We start from the raw sequence: 19,387 nt of genomic DNA, 5'->3' as shown, positions 1-19,387 counted from the left end.
CCAATGAAGATTTGAAGAGGAAGGGGGGGGGGGGGGAGACGAGAAGTAAAGTTGACGCCACCAAGATAGCACCTGGGGCACTCCTTCTGACCCCCCTTACTACACCTCAGATTACAGTACTTGGGGAAAATGTGCAGAGTAGATGAAGCCACACCTAAGTGCTCTGATTTGCAGTGAGTATGCATGAAATAAATTTGTGTTGATCCCTCAAAAAAGCTTATACAGGTATGCACATGGGGGGAGAGGGAGCAACAATTAAAGACATTTTCATGTGATTCACCTTGGAAAGGGGCTCTTTGATTTTTGCTCATCCTATATAAACGAAAGGAGCTTAATTATCAATATGGGCTACTGTTAAGATGGGTTATTTTACCACTAACTCATGCTATTTTATTGATTTATTGAGATTTATTAATCACCTTTTCCATGAAGAGATTCAGTTAGAGTGAATTACAATACACTGAATAGTAATCAGGCACTCTTAAGTATTTTCCCTATCTGTCCTACAAACTAACTGTGGTGCTTGGGGTAATGGAGGGATTAAGTGACTTGTCCAGGGTCACAAGGAGCAGGCTGGGATCAAACTCATAACCTCAGGGTGCTAAGGTAGCAGTTCTAACCACTAGGCCACAGGTCTTATTTTATGCAGTGAGACATAGGGCTCCTTTTACTAAGCTGCGTTAGGGATTAAGCACGCCGAATAGCGCGCGCACTAGACCTTAAAGCCAGCATTGAGCTGGCATTAGTTTTTCCACATAGCGTGCTGTAATTTCCTGCGTGCGCTAAAAACGCTAGCGCACCTTAGTAATAGTTACTAAGAACTGGGGTTAACAGTAAAATAACTCATCTTAATGGTAATCTACATTGATAACTTGCCCCCTTAATTAAAGATAATAAGAAATGTCTCTAGAATCTGAAATCACTGCTATATGTAATAAAAGTCAGCCAAATATGTTATGTAAACCGTATAGGATTTATGCAGTATACAACTTTATAGATAAACTAGTCTTATAGCCCGTTACATTAACGGGTGCTAGAATATATGTGTGTGTGTCTGTCTTTTTTATTTTTTCTCTCTCCTTAGCCGCTTTCTGTATTTCTGTCTGTCTTTTTTTTTTTTTTTTTCCTTGGCTGTCCACTACCACCCCTTGCCTGCTCCCCCTGTCCATTCTCCCTTCCTTTTACCTCCCCTGTGTCCTTCACCACCCCATCACTGCTCACCTTATCCAGCAGAAGCCCTTCTCCCTTTGTTTTACCTCCCCCTGTCCATCATCATCTCCTTCCTGCTCCCCCTGTCCAGCAGTAGGCCTGTCTTCATTTTTCTGCCCCCCTCCCTGTTCATCAGCACCTCATCCCCTGTCCATCAACCCCTTTTCTGCCCCTCCATTTCTGTGTGTTGCAGCATTTCCCTCCCACCCCACTTCCCTGTGCAGTATTTTCCTCCCCCCCATACCTTCCTCCTGAACTCCATGCCCTACTTATGTCGACATCCGCCTCGGGGGGGGGGGGAGGAAGAGAGAGAGCGAGTTTCGGGCGGCCAGCAGCCGCCGCGGCTGACATCCGACTCGGGCCGCCACGGTCGACATCCGCTTCGGGGGGGGGGGGAGGAAGAGAGAGAGCGAGTTTCGGGCGGCCAGCAGCCGCCGCAGCCGCCATCCGCCTCGGGCCGCCGCGGCCGACATCCACCTCATCGGGGGGGGGGGAAGGAAGAAGACCGTAATCCACGCATGCGCACTTCCTAGCTACAGCTCACTGAAAACGGATGCACGCATAGGAACTGCGCATGCGCGGCTTACCGTTTTATTATATTAAATAATAAGCACAGGACATTCAAGCCATTGTGACATCACTGATGAGGTTGGCTCTTAGGCACTGGTGGAGTGAAGCATTATGACATCACAATACCAGCTCTGGTACCAGAAACTCTTCACATTAAGGGAGAAATTTATCAACATGAAATACTGTTAAGATGGATTATTGCGCAGGTTCCATTTTATGCAGCGACCTAGTTACTAAGACCTGGGTTTAATGGTAAAATAACGTCTTAACTGTAGCCCACATTGATAACTTCCCTCATTTCCCTAAAAGAACATGGTTATTGTTTATTGGTGAGCTTCTATACTGCTATTAATAACTGGGCAATCAATTCAGAGTGGTTTGCATGAGCTTCCGTAAAGGTGTTACAATACAGAGTTACAAAGAGCTTCTGCGAGGAGTTATAATACATGTTACAGGGGCTTCTGTAGCAGTGTTATAATACAGAGTTATTAATATCGGCATAATTATGCCATAATCAATCATCCGACTTATGTTACTGGCACATCGACCATCCTACTTATATGCATATGCTCATACCAAATCAATCGTCCTACATATATTCACATATAATACTAGGTTTACTATTGCAGCTAAGTATACAATATTTACACACCTCCTAAGGAGGTTGGCCAGTTCAACTAAATGAAATCTATATCCACAAATCTGTTATCGTGTTTTATGTTTGTCTTTGAAATATTATCTTCCTCAGAGTTTTTCAACAACATGCATTCCCAGAAGAGGATAGAATAAGGTGTACTTTTGATTGTACATCAGTGTGGAGGTCATTTACTAACAGTCAACGCGTGCTAACGCCATTATCATGCCAGAAAAATATAGATGCAAATCTAAATTGGTAAATATTTGCTAGGTAATAAGTCAAAATATATTTTTGATTTGATGCAAATCCCACAGTAAAAAGTCCCTGCAGACTATGCACCTATACAGGCACCTTTAATTGTCATCACCCCCTCCCCCCGCACCACCCCAAATTTATAAATACAAAGAAAAATTAGGTATTCACTCATTTTTACCTATGCATTACTCACTGAATATGGATATTTTTTTCCGAGTCATTTATTAATTTATTAACCGCCTTTATGAAGAGATTCACCCAAGGTAGTGAAAGCATAGTTTATTCACCTATAGCAGGTGTTATCTGACAGCAGGCAGATATTCTCCCATATGGGTGACGTCATCCACGAAACCCGGCACGAACAGTTAAAAAATGTACCATCACTTTAAAACTTTAAGACCACTGTACTGCATGTGTGCTGGTGCTTTCTCCCCCGACGTCGGCTCGTGGGACCATCAGTTCAGTAAGAAAGCTAAGAAGTCAAATAGGGGAGGTGAGAGGGATGTGAGAATATCTGCCTGCTGTTCTCGGAGAACACCTGCTACAGGTGAGTAACTATGCTTTATCTGAGGACAATCAGGCAGCATATTCTCAAATATGGGGCTCCCTAGCTGCCAGGATCAAGCCTCTGTGAAGAGGGTTATTGCCAACTGCCATGAGCCTGGAGAAACCAAAAGGGTTGGAGGGAAGTTGGCATCTAAGCTTTGAGAGCCTTCTCCGACCCGATTCACTAACCTTCTGGCCGCATCGAGGAGGAGGAGGAAATCTTTACTCTTAAGGGTCCCACGGTGACAAGAGGACATCCGCTAAAACTTAGGGGAGGAAGATTTCATGGGGACACCAGGAAATATTTCTTTACCGAGAGGGTGATTGATGGATGGAATGGTCTTCCACATCAGGTAGTTGAGGCTAGTAGCACGCTCGGCTTCAAGAGACGATGGAACAAACATGTGGGGTCGCTACAGAGGTATGATAGGGGATAGTTTCTCGAGGGTGGGAGGGATCATGATTGGGCAGACTTGTTGGGCCGTCGGCCCTTTTCTGCCGTCATATTCTATGTTTCTATGATCTGATCTGCACATGCAAATGAGGGGAAATGGCATGCAAAGTAGGAAGGCAGCGATTCACTAAACCAACGAAGGAACACCGATTGGGCTAGCCGATCCAAAAAGAAGCGACGGCTGAGGACCAGTTGCTCAGGTCCTTGCCAACTTTCCTGCTCTCTGCCGCCCTGGAATCCCAGTCCTGCAGCCCTGAAACCATCAAAATAAAAACCATCTCCCTTGTGCAAAAAGCGCCCTGCTCTCTGCAAGCCCGCGTTTTTAACCCGCGGGGCTGCACTATGGCGTGTTCTGCTTAGTTGTTCCAGTCTGGCTGCACAGCGTGCTCTGTTCCCTTGAAATGATTCTCATGGGGCCAGAGAGTACAGCCACCCTCCCCACCTTCTGTTTTGATCTCAAGCTTGTGCGGAGAGCGAGCACATGCGTTGATCGCATCTCCAGGCAGAGAGGATGGTCTGTAGCGATCTGTGGGATCGCTTGTGGGCATGTGTCCGATCAGATCATTTGCATGGGGACTCTTTAGTGAAGATTCAGACACGGATCACCCACAGATCGGATCGGAAAGGTGAGTTTAGTGAATCTAGGCCTAAGTGGGGAATACATTTGGAAGAATTGCTTGGCCGAATTGACTATCCCATCTGGAATGATTCTCTAAACATTAGTGGGATGTAAAGGTGTGAATTGAGGTCCAGGTGGCTGCTTTGCAAATGTCCACGTTAGTAGTAGAACGTAGATGAGCTCTAACTTTATGTGCGGCCTTCAAGTGTCAGCCCAGCCCGAGCAAACCAAAAGGAGATACAGTCCACCAGCCATGAGGAGATAGTTCTCTTGCTGACAGGATTTCTTAGCTTGTTAGGCCGGGTCGAAAGGCAGAAACAATTGAATGGAAGTTCTATGAGGTGTGGTCTAATCCAAGTAATCAGCCAGAGCACATCTACAGTTCAGTGTATGGAGTGCAGCTTCATTAGTGTGAGAATGTGGTCTTGCAAAGAAGAAAGCGGGAGAACTGTAAAAGTTACATCAAGGAGGGACTCGGCATAAAGAAGACACCAGAGTAGGCCTCTGATTCTTTTTCTCTGTGGCATGGCTGAGACTCCTTCAGGTACAATAAACACCGGGTGAAAGGGGAGTTGGGAAAGAAGGCATATAGATGCCAAACTGCATGGGGGGGGGGGGGGTTGCCGCTGTAGCAAGGGGGTGACTGCTGGACTCACAAGGAGGGGGATTCTGCTGTTGCTACTATGGCCCATGGGGAGGATGCTGGCTGGCTGGCTGGCTGCAGAGCTGACAGGAAGCGAAGGGAGAGGTGCTGGAGCTGGTTTGGGGGTTGGGGGAAGAGATAGGGGCTGGAGTGGATGGAAAGAGGGTGCTGGACCTGCAAGGAGAGGGTGACAAGCTGGAAGGAATGGAGAGAGATGCTGGACTTATGAGGGGTGGAGCTAGAGAGAAGGGACAGAAGGGCTGGCTCTGTAAGTGTGGGTATTGGGGGGGGGGGGGTTACAGGAGTTGGAGGGAATGGAGAAAGTTGCTGGACCCATGGGGGGGCTGGAGCTGGAGGGAATGGATAAGTGCTGGACATGTGGGGGTATGGAGCTGGAGGTAATGAAGAGAAGTACTGGACCCATGTGGGAAGGGGGGGCTGGAGCTGGAGGGAATGAAGACAGGTGCTGGACACATGTGGAAGGGGGATGGAGCTGGAGGGAAGGGAGAGAGGTGCTGGACCCATGCAGACCTCACAGTATGGTGGCTTAAACGTTGGTTTATACCTGACAAGATGCAGCAAGACCTGGAAACCTGCAACAAGCACAATGCCAGCTATGGAAACCCTGAGAGAACATGTAACCCAGCTCCATGGGAAAAACATATTTAAACCCACCAGAGACCATTCCATTCTATGGAAAAAGAGACCTACTGACTTTCACAACAAAATTCAAATTTCTGACCAACTGATTTTCCCGCCAAAATTCAGATTGGTGGACTGCCCTGTTCCCAATCAGATCAGTGAACCCACTATTTACAAAGACAAACTGCAGACTTCACAGCATACCCTGAAGAAAGCTTCAAAAATTGTCCTTTCTATTGATGGAACCAGAAAGTGTGAAATGATAACGTAGGACCCGGGGAGGAGAAATAAGCTTAGAAGCTATTAATATCTGAATGGTTTTAAGAAAGGTTTGGACGAGTTCCTGGAGGAAAAGTCTGTAGTCTGTTGTTGAGAAAGACATGGGGGAAGCCACTGCTTGCCCTGGATCGGTAGCATGGAATGTTGCTACTCCTTGGGTTTTGGACAGATACTAGGGACCTGGATTGGCCACTGTGAGAACGAGCTACTGGGCTTGATGGACCATTAGTCTGACCCAGTAAGGCTATTCTTATGTTCTTCTCAGTACAGTAAGCAGAGGAATATAGTGGTCTCTCTGCATCCTCATGTCATCTAAATTCAGATGGCTACATTTAGGTGAATTTTCAGCCACAACCCAATTGGCTACTTTTAGTGCTTAAGGTTTTTGAAAATAATCCCATACATGTCAGGTGCTGATATTGTGCAAAGAATGCCCCCCCCCCCCCGAAATGACCCTATCAACCTCAAACCCCATAAGTCCCTGACGTGTTCATGGTAACCATACTCAAAGCCCCCCATGAACAAAAACCCCTTCCTATTCATCTCAGTTATTCAGGCTGCGATCTGCGACAGAAGCCTCTTGGGTCTCTCATTTTGCCGTCTTCCTCTTTGATTATCTATCATTGACGTCTAAAAACTTGAAATTGCTTTGTGAAAAGAGTCTCCATATTCAGAAAACATTCTGCTGTCCCTCGTTACTAAAACAAAAATTCAGACTGGGAAGCAAAGAGCAGATAAATGTGAAAGAGGAAAAGGTAATTGCAAATACTCGTGGTTTCATACAGTCTATGTGAAAGGTAAAACTTTTGTTTCGTTTACTAATAAAAGTACAAAGCCACAGGATTTGCATCGTGAAAGAGAATTTTAAAATATGTGATAGAAACAATGCTTAGGGGTCCTTTTACTAAGGCGGGCTAGCTGTTTTAGCGCACGCTAAACGCTAACGCGTCCATTATTGTCTATGGACGCGTTAACGCGCGCTAAAACGGCTAGTGCGCCTTAGTAAAAGGACCCCTTAGTTGTCATGTTAATAAGCTACATAGTAACATAGTAGATGACGGCAGATAAAGACCCGAATGGTCCATCCAGTCTGCCCAACCTGATTCAATTTAAATTTTTTAATTTTTTTCTTAGCTATTTCTGGGCAAGAATCCAAAGCTCTACCCGGTACTGTGCTTGGGTTCCTACTGCCAAAATCGCCGTTAAAACCTACTCCAGCCCATCTACACCCTCCCAGCCACTGAAGCCCTCCCCAGCCCATCCCCCACCAAACGGCCATACACAGACACAGACCGTGCAAGTCTGCCCAGTACTGGCCTTAGTTCAATATTTAATACCTGAAGTAGATGAAAAGTAAGGGCCGATGTTACTTAGGCTTTCTCAAAATATCAACATTTGGAATTAAGGACATGCACTCATTTGAAAGATTTTTAAATGGAATTTGGAAAGTACAGTCCCAATATTTAACCTGCGCAAGGCAGTCTGGCTACCTCCCATGCCGCAGCAATCCTGGAAATCCAGTGCTGTGGCTGGATCCGGCCACCAGCATTGAATTTTCAGTTTACAGATTGTGAGCCCACCGGGACAGACAGGGAATTATGCTTGAGTACCTGAATTAATTCTTGTAAAACATTCTGAGCTCCCCGGGGAGAACGGTATAGAAAACGGAATAAATAGATAAATAATAAATAAAGTTCACTGCTTTCAGACTTAGACGAACAAGCCGATATTCAGCAGCTGGACTGCTAAGACCCAACGGCCAAAGACAGACCTGCTTTTTAGGCGGGTCTATCTGGTCGTGTGTCTTAGTTGGCCTGCTGCTGATTATCAGCAGGACTAGCCATGTGATATTGCATAGCCCAGTGTATCGCACTAGTGCGCCTCCTGAGATTCCAAGTGTGCCACGGCACTCTGAGAAGGAAGAGAGGCGCCGAGAGACACGTCTTGTAGGGCCAGAGGTTCTCAACACGCGGTATGGCGCCAGTGCTACATGTCTAGCGACTTCCTGCTGCCGTCGTGTCTCTCCCGGGACTCCTGCCTTTCTCGTCTTCTTTCCCCATCCCCGGACTAGCAGCGGCAACTCAGTGCATATTTAACTTCTCCACACAGCTGCCACTAGCATTAGTTTAGACGCGGTTCCATCAGTCAGCCTCGGGGAAAGTTAAAAGCACAGTGAGCTGCCGCTAGAGCGAGGAGAGGTACTGCTGGACAGGGAAGGAGGGAAAGAGAAGGAAGAAGGGGTACTGCTAGACATGGGGAGAAGGAGAGGTGCTGCTGGACAGAGGGAAAGGAAAGGGAGAAGGGGTACTGCTAGACAGGGGAAGAGGGAAATGGAAGGGAGAAGAGGTGCTGCTGGACCTGACAAAAGGGGAGGGAAAGGAAAGGTGCTGCACACTGGAGGGGAGGGTGAGATGATGCATGGGAAGAGATCATATTAGTTGTGAGTGAGTTTGGGAAAGACAAGGAAAGGAAATAAAATTGTTGCAGGAAGCGTGAGAGTGATGACAGAGGGAGAAATGGTGCATAGGGAGAGAGCATATTAAGTTGGGGGGTGGGAAGGAGGGACATCACTTGATGGAAGAGGCAAGGAGAGAGAGAGAGAGAAAGTGTGCAGGAGGCAGAAAATCTTGGACTCATGGAGAGGGCGAGATGGATGGGGAGGACAGAAAGGAGGGAAGGAGAAATGTCGCATTCTGGGGAAGGGGGAGAGGGCAGAGAGTGAAAAGTTGGACTCATGGAGAGAAGTTGGTGGGCGAGGGAAGGAGGACCAGAGGAGAAGCAGCATTCAGGAGGAAGAGAGAAAGAAATGTTAAACTGGTGGAAAGGAGGAAGAAATGTTGGATTGGGAGGGGGGCCAGAAAGGAGGAAGGGAAGGGAAATGGACTACAGGGAGAAAGCTGGCTATATCCTGCTGAATATTAGCAGATAGCCGTATAAGTGGTATTTAGCCTGCCAGGAGCCATTACTGGCTGGCTAAGTACCATTGAATATCGGGGGTGGGGGTTGCTGTTTAGGAAGCATCTACCAAAAAAGTCTTAATTTATTCTCAGTGATGTTACACCTTAATTCTGTTACACTATTTTTAGATTGGGGCTGTTGTTTACATGTTTTTATTGGGTACGTAAGCCATTATGGAGATGGACTTGGAGAAATCCACTGCTTATTCCTAGGATAAGCAGTATGAAATCTGATTTACTCTATGGGATCATGCCGGGTACATGCAACCTGGGTTGGCCACTGTTGGAAAGAAGATACTGGGCTTCAATCTGTCCCAGTATGGCATGTCTTATGAGATTATAATTTTATAGATTTATTTTATACAGCAGCTTGACCTCCTAGCAGTTGTACCAAAAAACTGCCACTAGGGGTCACCGGCTCCATTTTGAACCCACTACCAGCATTTTATTTGGATGTATTGGCCAATTTAAGATGCTCCTAGGCAATATGAATAATGTAGCTTGTGAGCAAAAAAGGCTGTCCTAACTTTATCCAGTTAGCTATCTAGCTAGCAGTCTGATTATGCTTATAGTAACATAGTAACATAGTAGATGACGGCAGATAAAGACCCGAATGGTCCATCCAGTCTGCCCAACCTGATTCAATTTAAATTTTTTTTTTTTTTTCTTCTTAGCTATTTCTGGGCGAGAATCCAAAGCTTTACCCGGCACTGTGCTTGGGTTCCACCTGCCGAAATCTCTGTTAAGACTTACTCCAGCCCATCTACACCCTCCCAGCCATTGAAGCCCTCCCCTGCCCATCCTCCACCAAACGGCCATACACAGACACAGACCGTGCAAGTCTGCCCAGTAACTGGCCTAGTTCAATATTTAATATTATTTTCTGATTCTAAATCTTCTGTGTTCATCCCACGCTTCTTTGAACTCAGTTACAGTTTTACTCTCCACCACCTCTCTCGGGAGCGCATTCCAGGCATCCACTACCCTCTCCGTAAAGTAGAATTTCCTAACATTGCTCTTGAATCTACCACCCCTCAACCTCAAATTATGTCCTCTGGTTTTACCATTTTCCTTTCTCTGGAAAAGATTTTGTTCTACGTTAATACCCTTTAAGTATTTGAACGTCTGAATCATATCTCCCCTGTCTCTCCTTTCCTCTAGGGTATACATATTCAGGGCTTCCAGTCTCTCCTCATACGTCTTCTGGCGCAAGCCTCCTATCATTTTCGTCGCTCTCCTCTGGACCGCCTCATGAACCAAATAGCACTTTTGAGCTGGCACTGACTGAAACTGAATATACAGCACCGACTGATATCTGGGTTACTGGTGCTGAATATCCGGTTTCATTTTAACTGCGGTGGCTGGTGCTTTGCCTAAAATGCTAACCATAATGGGCAGTCAGTTCCTAGAAACAGCCCCTGTAGCCAAGAACTAGGGCTGTACATTTAACGCGTGAACGTGATTAATGCATTAAATGTTTAACGTGTATTAAAAATTTTAACTCGCATTAACCATAGGTCCCCTTTGCGTCCTCGCTGCCGCCGTCCCACTCCACCTGCAGCCGCTTGCCATCTGCCACCACAGTGGTCCCTCCCTCCCTCTAACCCTTTTGCAGCCTGCCGGCAATGCTAGTGATTAAAGCAGAGCACAGCTGGAACATAAGAATTGCCGCTGCTGGGTCAGACCAGTGGTCCATCGCGCCCAGCAGTCCGCTCACGCGGCGGCCCTTCGGTCAAAGACCAGTGCCCTAACTGAGACTAGCCTTACCCGTGTACGTTCCGGTTTAGCAGGAACTTGTCTAACCTTGTCTTGAATCCCTGGAGGGTGTTTTTCCCCTTTAATAGCTTCCGGAAGATGGTTCCAGATTTCTACCACTCTCTGGGTGAAGAAGAACTTCCTTATGTTTGCACGGAATCTACCCCCTTTTAACTTTAGAGAATGCCCTCTCGTTCTCTCTACCTTGGACCTGCCTTTATCTACTAAGTCTGTTCACTTCATTATCTTGAATGGAAGGCTAGCCAGCTCTCACTGCGTGTACCTATTAGGCAGGCTGCATGGACCATTCAGGTCTTTATCTGCTGACATTTACTATGTGTCATAGTCTCTGTTTCTATGTCTCTGTTATTGGTGCTTCATTGACATCTCTCAGTTGACACTCCGGGGTTGTTTTTTTTTTCTTCAAACTCTTCATACTTGCCTTCAAAGCCTATATACCATCATCCTTTGTTACGCTGTACCCAGTGGTGTAGCGAGGGTGAGAGGTGCCCGGAATGGTGGTGCCCCTCCCCCGCCCTCTTCTCCGCCTGCCCACCCCCTACTGCCACGCGCATGCGCCTCTTCCCTCTCCCCGTACCTCTTTTAACGTTCCCGACGTGAGCAGCAATCTCAAGCTGTTGCTCGCGCCAGCGTTTTCTCTCACTTTGACACTATTTCCTAGGCAGGGGTCCAGGAAGTGATGTCAGAGGAAACGCTGACGCTGGCGTAAGCAGTAGGTTGGGGGGCTGCTGCTCACGCCGGGAACGTTAAAAGAGGTGCGGGGGAAGGGGCGCACACGCGCTGTATTGAGAGGGTGGAGAAGGGTGGGGGTGAGGTGGAGAGGAATATGGGTGCCGGTGCCTGGGGCGGTCCCCCCCCCCTTACTGTACCTCTGTTCTCAACCCCCTATACATCTTAAAATAGCTTTCGACTAAGGAGAACTTTGGTTTCTAATTAACTTAAATTTTAAAACACCACCTTTAGTACGCAGTAGGGAATTTAGTCGGGAAATTGTGGCAGCCATAACAGCAGTTCAAAGACAGACGGCACTCTTGGTGGCCCCTGTCCCCTTTGAATCCTTACCAGAATAGTGGTTCACAAGGTGCTCCAGACACTGGAAGGTGAGCCTAGGCGAGATGTAATACCACTTGTTTGGCAGACGGTAGATCCGATAATGCTTTACTTGACTGTGAAGGACGGATAATGAATACAGACCTACAAGGATCGGGGGAGTCAAAAATTAGTTTTTGCCAAAAAATAAAAATGCAGAAAGTTACACTTTATAGAGAGTCATTGCGTTTCTGGACTTGGTAAATCTCTGTTAAAATGTTGCGTTTGAGTAGCGAGAATAGCTGTGGAATCGATGATGTTGACCCAACGGTTTATTAAAAAGTCTTCACAATAAAAGGTGCAGGTCGATAAAACAATCCAGGCCACTACGTTTTTACGGTGTACTATGGAATTGCTTTATTGACCTGCACCCTTTATTGTGAAGACTTTTTTTTTTTTTTTTAAATCTTTATTGATTTTCAAACATTGATAGTGCAATACAAAAATTTTAACATAAAATACTGCATAAAACGCACTATTAACTACACAAATAATACATAAAACGATCATTTTCTCCCATCCTCATCTCAGTTATTAATACAATAATATATATGATGTGATTACAATATTATAATTAAGTAATTTAAATCGTCAAAATACATTTCCCTCCTCCCCCCACCCACCCTCCCTGGATGTGTAAGGTAATCTAAGAAAAAGAAAGATACATTTCCCCCTCCCCATTCGCGGTTTCGGTAATCGCGATTTCACATATTCACAATTTTTTGGGGAGGGGGAAAAAAGAAAAAAAAACATCGTTAAGTCTTCCTCCCGGCATCCCGGCCTTACCTGGTGGTCTAGCGGGCTTTTGGGGCAGGAGCGATCTTCCTACGCTCCTGCCCCGTGCAAATCGCCATTAGGAAATAGCTGTAGGGAGTTCCCGTCGTAGTCTCAAGAGACTACGGGAACTCACAGCAGCCATTTCCTAATGGCGATCTGCACGGGGCAGGAGCGTAGGAAGATCGCTCCTGCCCCGAAAGCCCACTAGACCACCAGGTAAGGCCGGGAAGGCGGTTGGGAGGCGGGGGTGGGTCAGAGCCGGATATTTGCGGTTTTTTGCCATTTGCGGTCCGGCTCTGCCCCTATCCCCCGCGAATCCGGAGGGAGAAGTGTACATGACCCTTATTGCCATGCAACAATTGCAGTCAATGAACTCTACACTTTATTAAATATCTTACTAGTCCCCAAACGTTCTGCAGTCATTTTTTCATATTTACACATATTTACCCACCAAAAATGTGAAGACTTTTTAATAAACCGTTGGGTCAAGATCATCGATTCCACAGTTTTTGTTCTTTGCTTTTGGCTCGTCCTATTTTCCCGTGGAATACTTTGGTAAATTCTTGTGTCTTGCTTTAGTTAGTGACACAATGACTAATGCATGTGACCATGAGGCTGTACAACTTTATAGTGAATGAGGCCGTATGAGTCATTTATGTTAGCCTATCAAGATATAGCACAGACTTCAGTGCTATGACTTATCAGGCTGTGTGTGATCTTAACTTAATCTCCACATTAGCTTGGAGAATTTTACAGTGGGTCACAGTTTTTGTTGTGTGAAAATCTGTTCTGACTGGGACTCAAGCCTTTGAAAGTATCCTCTCCTCACTCGTTTCAATGTTGAAGAGCCCGTTTGCATGTCAGTATCGGAGACGGCTAGAAACCTTGCTAAAGACGGAGATAATCCGCCGCTAAACTGCGTACAGGCTAAACCGCCGGAAAACAGTTTAGCGACGGCGTTAAAACTTTTGAGAATCTTGCCCTCAGTTTCCTTATCACAGTGGTAGAAGCTTTTGGAAAAGATTTTACCCAGGTAACTAAGCAGCTAGTCATGTGATCTAGGCATCATTAAAGCCTGGTGTTGGCCTCTAGTTCTGGATGTGCTGGATAATGCAGGAGAGACCTGTACCCTGGAGTCGGCATTCATCCACTGCTAGGTCTTGACCAGAGAACAACTGTTAAGCCCAACCCTATAGGAGAAACTGGTTCATAGACAAAATCGTGCGAGACAACGGCGCGCAGACAACTGAGCGCAAGGTTGACGGCGCGCCGAAGAAAAGCACTATTTTAAAGGGTTCCGACGGGGGGTGTTGGTGGGGAACCCCCCTATTTTACTTAACAGACATCGCGCTGGCGTTGTGGGGGGTTTGGGGGGTTGTAACCCCCCTCATTATACTTGAAACCGAACTTTTTGCCTGTTTTTTAGGGAAAAAGTTCAGTTTTAAGTATAATGTGGGGAGTTCCCCCCCCCACCCCCCCCGTTGGAGCCCTTTAAAATAGTGCTTTTCTTCGGCACGCCGTCAACCTTGTGCTCAGTTGTCTGCGCTCAGTTGTCGGCGCGCCGTTATCTCGCGCGATTTAGTCCCGTCACCGGAGAAACTTGGTAAGACTGTATGTACTTACGATTTTAAGGGAAACTATGTGTTCCTGAATCTTGAAAACCAGAAGCAAGCAGCTTGTCCTTCAACCTCAAGCCAACCTGCCTTGCCTATCACAATCAGGTGGCGGGGCCTGGAAAATTTTGAATATATGAGAGGTTTTTATACTCTGTTTTTGAAAATGTCTTGTAAAATTGTTAGATTTTTAAATAGCTTTGCCTAAGGCCCCCTTTTATAACGCTGCGTTAGGGTTTTTTTTTTTTTAAAATCATCGGCCATGGCGGTAAAAGCTCTGACTCTCATAGAATTCCTATGAGTATTGGAGCTTTTACTGCCGCAGCCAGCGAAAAAGAAACCCTAACATGGTATGATAAAAAGGTTGTCGCTCACTGGCTGAGCTGCTGCCTCTGCATTCCAGAGATTGTGAGATCAAATCCTTGTGGTGCTTCTTGTGACCCTGGGCAAGTCACTTAATCCCCCAGTGCCCACCACTTTGAATGTACGCTTTGAAATGCCAAAGCGACATAAAGGCAGTGTACAAGTCACCATTCCCTTTCATCAAGCCCAGTATCCTGTTTCCAACAGTGGCCGACCCAGTGGCAGAAGCCCAAAGAGAAGCAACATTCCAGGGCTGAGATTGTGATGTCATAATGCCTCATTCCACCAATGCCTAAGAGCCAGCCTCATCAGTGATGTCACAATGGCTTGATTGTCCTATACTCAGCTCACATAAGAATTGCCACCCTGGGACAGACTGAAGGTGTGGCTACTGGTAAAGCTGCTGCCCAGAGGTTGTGAGATCAAATCCTGGTACTGCTCCTTCTGACCCTGGGCAAGTCACTTAATCCTCCAGTACCCACCACTTTGAATGCCAACTTTGAAATGCCAAAGTGACAGAAACGGTGATATACAAGTCCCCATTCCCTTTCCTCTTTGTAAACCATCTTGAACTCAAGGTATTGATGCAATTTTATGCGACTTTCAGTGCTTATCATTGTTTCATAAAGAATTTTTAATCAATGAGCCAAAAAGAAACTGCGCTTATAAACATTAAGGAGACCCCCCATTGACGCAGCTTTTTGAAGTGAAATAATGAATTCATGGCGGGGTGACTTTTCTCCAAGGTTTTCAGCTTTGCATATTTGAATGAGAACTTACTAAGATAAGTTTGATTACAAATTCTTTATAACATAATAATGATAAGCACTGAAAGTCACATAAAATTTCATGAAATGATTTGACCTGATGAAGAGTCATTGAGTCCCTTGAGACTTAACGTGTGATCTTATAGGCAGAAACCTCAGAAGGTTATTCACCTAAACACTCATAGTAATACATCTATGTTATATTTTCTATTGTATAATAATAATAATAATAACAGCTTATATACCGCAATACCGTGAAGTTCTATGCGGTTTACAAAGATTAAGCAAAGGTACAAATTGATTGACTTTAAGAGGGGAGGAAGAAAGAGGGTTAATAGGACAGGAAATCCATTTTTTGAGGAGAGAGTGATCAATAGAACAAGTTAATCGCTATAGAGGGGAGAGAGACGAGAGGATCAGTTTACATTTACATGCATAATACATGGAATGAGAGCCTAGTTTGTCCTTCACATGCATATCGGTTCTCCACCCTGATTGCAGGTAAACATACCGTAGCAGTATTCTGCACATAAAGGAGTCCTTTATACTAAGGCGTGCTAGTTGTTTTAGCTTTCGCTAAACGCTATCGTGTCCTTTATATCCTACGGATGTGTTAGCGTTTAGCGCACGCCTTAGTAAAAGGACCCCAAAGTTACTTGCATGAAGGTCATGCAATTTTCTAAAATGCCTTTCTACTGGTAACCACAAATATGATCACAGCTCTCATTTAGTTATAAACCTTATTGTGAAGTGCTCAGACCTTACACCCTTAAATTCAGTGCAATCACCGAACTGGGGTTATCACAGGGACCATCATTGACTTCACTGTCCCTGACCCGACCACAATGAATGAACAGTCCATTAACAGAATAAAAGATATAAAAATATATATATGTTTCACTTATCTGAGTTTGCTGATTTTACTGGATTTGCTGGTGGCTGGGTAGATTACATTACATTACTGACTTCTATTCCGCCTGCACCTTGCAGTTCTAAGCGGATTACATCAGAAGATAACTGGACATTTCCAGGAAAAAAGTTACAATTGAGGAGCTGGTTACACCACGTGACATCCTACTACCGGCAGCTGCATTGGCTGCCAATGGAGGCGCGCGTAAAGTTTAAATTTGCCTGCTTCTGCTTCAAGCACTACACGGACTTGCCCCTAAATATATAACTGACCTTTTCGTCTTCTCAGCCAACAGACACAAGAGAAGCTCACATTCCAACTTCATTTCCCCCCCAGTGAGAGGTTGTAAACTGAAAAAACACCATGAACATCTTCTCTCGCACCAAGCAGAATCATGGGGTAAAGACCTAGAACAATTGCTTTCGCCCACTACTTATGAGGAATTTAGGAAACGTCTGAAAACACATCTGTTCCTAAAGTATCTAGACAACTGATCCTCTCTTCTCTCTCCCCTCTATAGCGATTGATTTGTTCTATTGATCACTCTCTCCTCAAAAATGGATTTCCTGTCCTATTAATCCTCTTTCTTCCTCCCCTCTTAAAGTCAATCAATTTGTACCTTTGCTTAATCTTTGTAAACCGCATAGAACTTCACGGTATTGCGATATATAAGCTGTTATTATTATTATTATTATTATTATTATACAATTAAGGAGCTGGTTTCATAATAAAGTTTTGAGAACAGGGTATAAGATAGGTAGAAAAATTAGGAAAACGTCAGATGAAGCAGGAAGATTACGAGGTAGTTTGGTTACATTGTTGAGTCTTAGGGGGATAATACAGGTAGAGATGGTGAAAGGGGGGGGGGGGATAAGATCTTCCGTAACCTCAGTGGTGCTGTGCATAAATTAGTGCATTAATAAGTGCTAAAAATAACACATATAACCCCTGGTTTATAACTAAATGAGAGCTGTGATCATATTTGTGGTTATTCATTTTCATCACAGAATAATACGAGTTATCTCCCTATTAGTTTGTTGAATTTCTACTGGTAAACCATTCCTGGAAATGGCCCTTTCCGTACTATTTTTGCATGGATGCACATTTGCTCAACATTCAACAGAACCCTGGCCCTCTTTGTCCGTGTCGATGTGGTGTCAGGTCAAAAGCGCGCCGGGACAAAGGCGCGTGCAGACAATTGAGCGCAGCGCAGAGGCACGCGCCACAGAAAATTACAGTTTTTACGGCTCCGACGGGGGGGGGCATGGGGGGAACCCCCCCACTTTACTTAATTGAGATCGCGCCGCATTGTGGAGGCGTTGTGGGGGGTGTGGGGGGTTGTAACCCCCCACATTTTACTGAAAACTTCACTTTTTCCCTGTTTTTAGGGAAAAAGTTAAGTTTACAGTCAAATGTGGAGGGTTACAACCCCCCACAACCCCCTCAACGCCGGCGCGATCTCTATTAGTAAACTGGGGGGCTCCCCAACAAAACCCCCCGTCGGAGCCCCTAAAAACTAATTTTCTTCGGCGCTCACCTCCATCTTGCGCTCAGTTGTCAGCGCGCGCCTTTGTCTTTAGCGGGGTTGTCTATGAACCGTCGATGTAGAACGCAGAGAAAATGCATGAGAAAAGAAGCCTTGTCAATAAAACATTTTCTCAAAGAATACACTTGTTTGCATATCCCTCAATAAAATGATGTCATTATAAAAGGTTCCTTGAGAGAACCTTTTCTTTCCAGGCGGCCAAACTGAATTTATGGCTGGCCAAAACTGTGTTAGAAGCTTCTTCTTATCTCGATTTTAGAAAACAGTTAAAAACTCAATGATTTAACAGGCTGGGTTTTTAATGTATCTTATTCTTTTAACTTTTTACTTTATTTTAACACTGTTGTATTCTTCTTACATTGTATGTATTTCTTATATATTGTATGCACTTAATTTGTCGAATCTCAAATGATTTGCATTGTTCGTACTATGCGTATCTGTTGTGAACCGCCTAGAACTCACGGGATTGGCGGTACATAAAAATTAATTATTATTTCTGAGGGCAGGCAGTGACTGTGACAAAGGTAAAATAGGAAGAAAAAAAAAGAGTCATCTGTTTTATCTCACCCTTCTTCGTTTGACTTTCTCTAATCATGAATGAGCCGATTTTGTGGTTTGGAAGCTGCAAAAGTTCTTCTGCTTTCTCTCGTCCCAGTCCTTCAAATAGCCAACTGAAATGCACCGTAAATCTTATGAGACAGCTAATAAGCAAGCAAGGCCTTCACCAACATTCGATGTGAGCTATTGCGATAGAAAGTAGGACAGAGAGCATTGAATAGGCTTAATAAATTCAAGAAAGCAACGGATTGTTGCAGAGGATACCCAGGTTTGGAGAATTGGGAAGGAAACCCAGAGATGAGCTGAGGTATGTGGCATTGCACCGGAAACTAAACTGGGAGGACTAGATGAGCCTTCCGGCTCTTAGCTGCCATTTTTGTTTCTATAAATGCCACACTGCACGCTTAGTTTACTCTAGTGCAGGGGTAGACAACCACAGGTTTGTTTGTTTTTTTTAAATAAATCTTTATTGAGTTTCTAAGGCTAACAAAAATGCAATACAATATCTATACAAATAATAGTAATCATATATGCACTTAAAAATCAATCAGAATCCATACAATATTAAAAAAAAAACCCACCCAACCACAATTTTCATAAGCGAATAGAACCATACAAAAGAAATACCCCCTCCCGCCCTCCCTCCCCAGTTCTTGAGGGCACGGTTGGTGTTAGACATGCTGGGGCCCAAGGCAAGAATTAAGGAAGGGAGCCCCCTCAATTCCTCTCCACCCTCCCCCTCCCCTGATTTCCCCCTCCTCCAAATGCCCTCCTATCCAGTACCCATCCTTTCATTTTAAAATCAGCTGCTCCAGGGGGTCCCTGTGGGTCGGGATATCCTTCCCTTCTCCCCACCTGGTTCCGAAGCCCCCCTCACCTGTAAAAACGAAAGGAGGTTGATGGCACAACAGCGATTCTCTAGCGCTGCTCGCAGCCTTCTCAGCGCTGTTACCATGATATGATCTGCCTCCCTCTGACACAACTTCCTGTCTGCATGGGCGGACTGTAGCAGAGGAACAGTGCTGAGGAGGCTGTGGGCAGAACTAGAGAATTTCTGCCGTGCTGGCAACCTCCTTGCATTTTTATAGGTGAGGGGTGGTTCGGAACCAGGTGGGGAGAAGGGAAGGACATTCTGGCCCACAGTGCTTTAATATCAAGGGTAACCAACAAGGCCTCC

At 45.3% G+C, this 19,387-nt stretch overlaps 1 protein-coding gene across 1 annotated transcript in view; it reads right to left on the bottom strand.

The window, feature by feature from the left end:
• The window catches only part of SLA (Src like adaptor), a 93,326-nt gene that overhangs the window by 7,803 nt on the left and 66,136 nt on the right, over nt 1-19,387 (bottom strand). The window contains exons 5-6 of the mRNA XM_033933391.1: nt 18,220-18,323; nt 11,650-11,781 (exon numbers count right to left, since the gene is read on the bottom strand). Of these exons, the coding sequence (XP_033789282.1) occupies nt 11,650-11,781; nt 18,220-18,323 (236 nt within the window). The remainder of the gene's footprint in view (nt 1-11,649; nt 11,782-18,219; nt 18,324-19,387) is intronic.

This window comes from Geotrypetes seraphini, chromosome 2 (genome assembly GCF_902459505.1).
Source record: "Geotrypetes seraphini chromosome 2, aGeoSer1.1, whole genome shotgun sequence".
In the NCBI taxonomy this organism is placed as follows: domain Eukaryota; kingdom Metazoa; phylum Chordata; class Amphibia; order Gymnophiona; family Dermophiidae; genus Geotrypetes; species Geotrypetes seraphini.
This window is presented reverse-complemented; position numbering and strand designations above follow the sequence as displayed.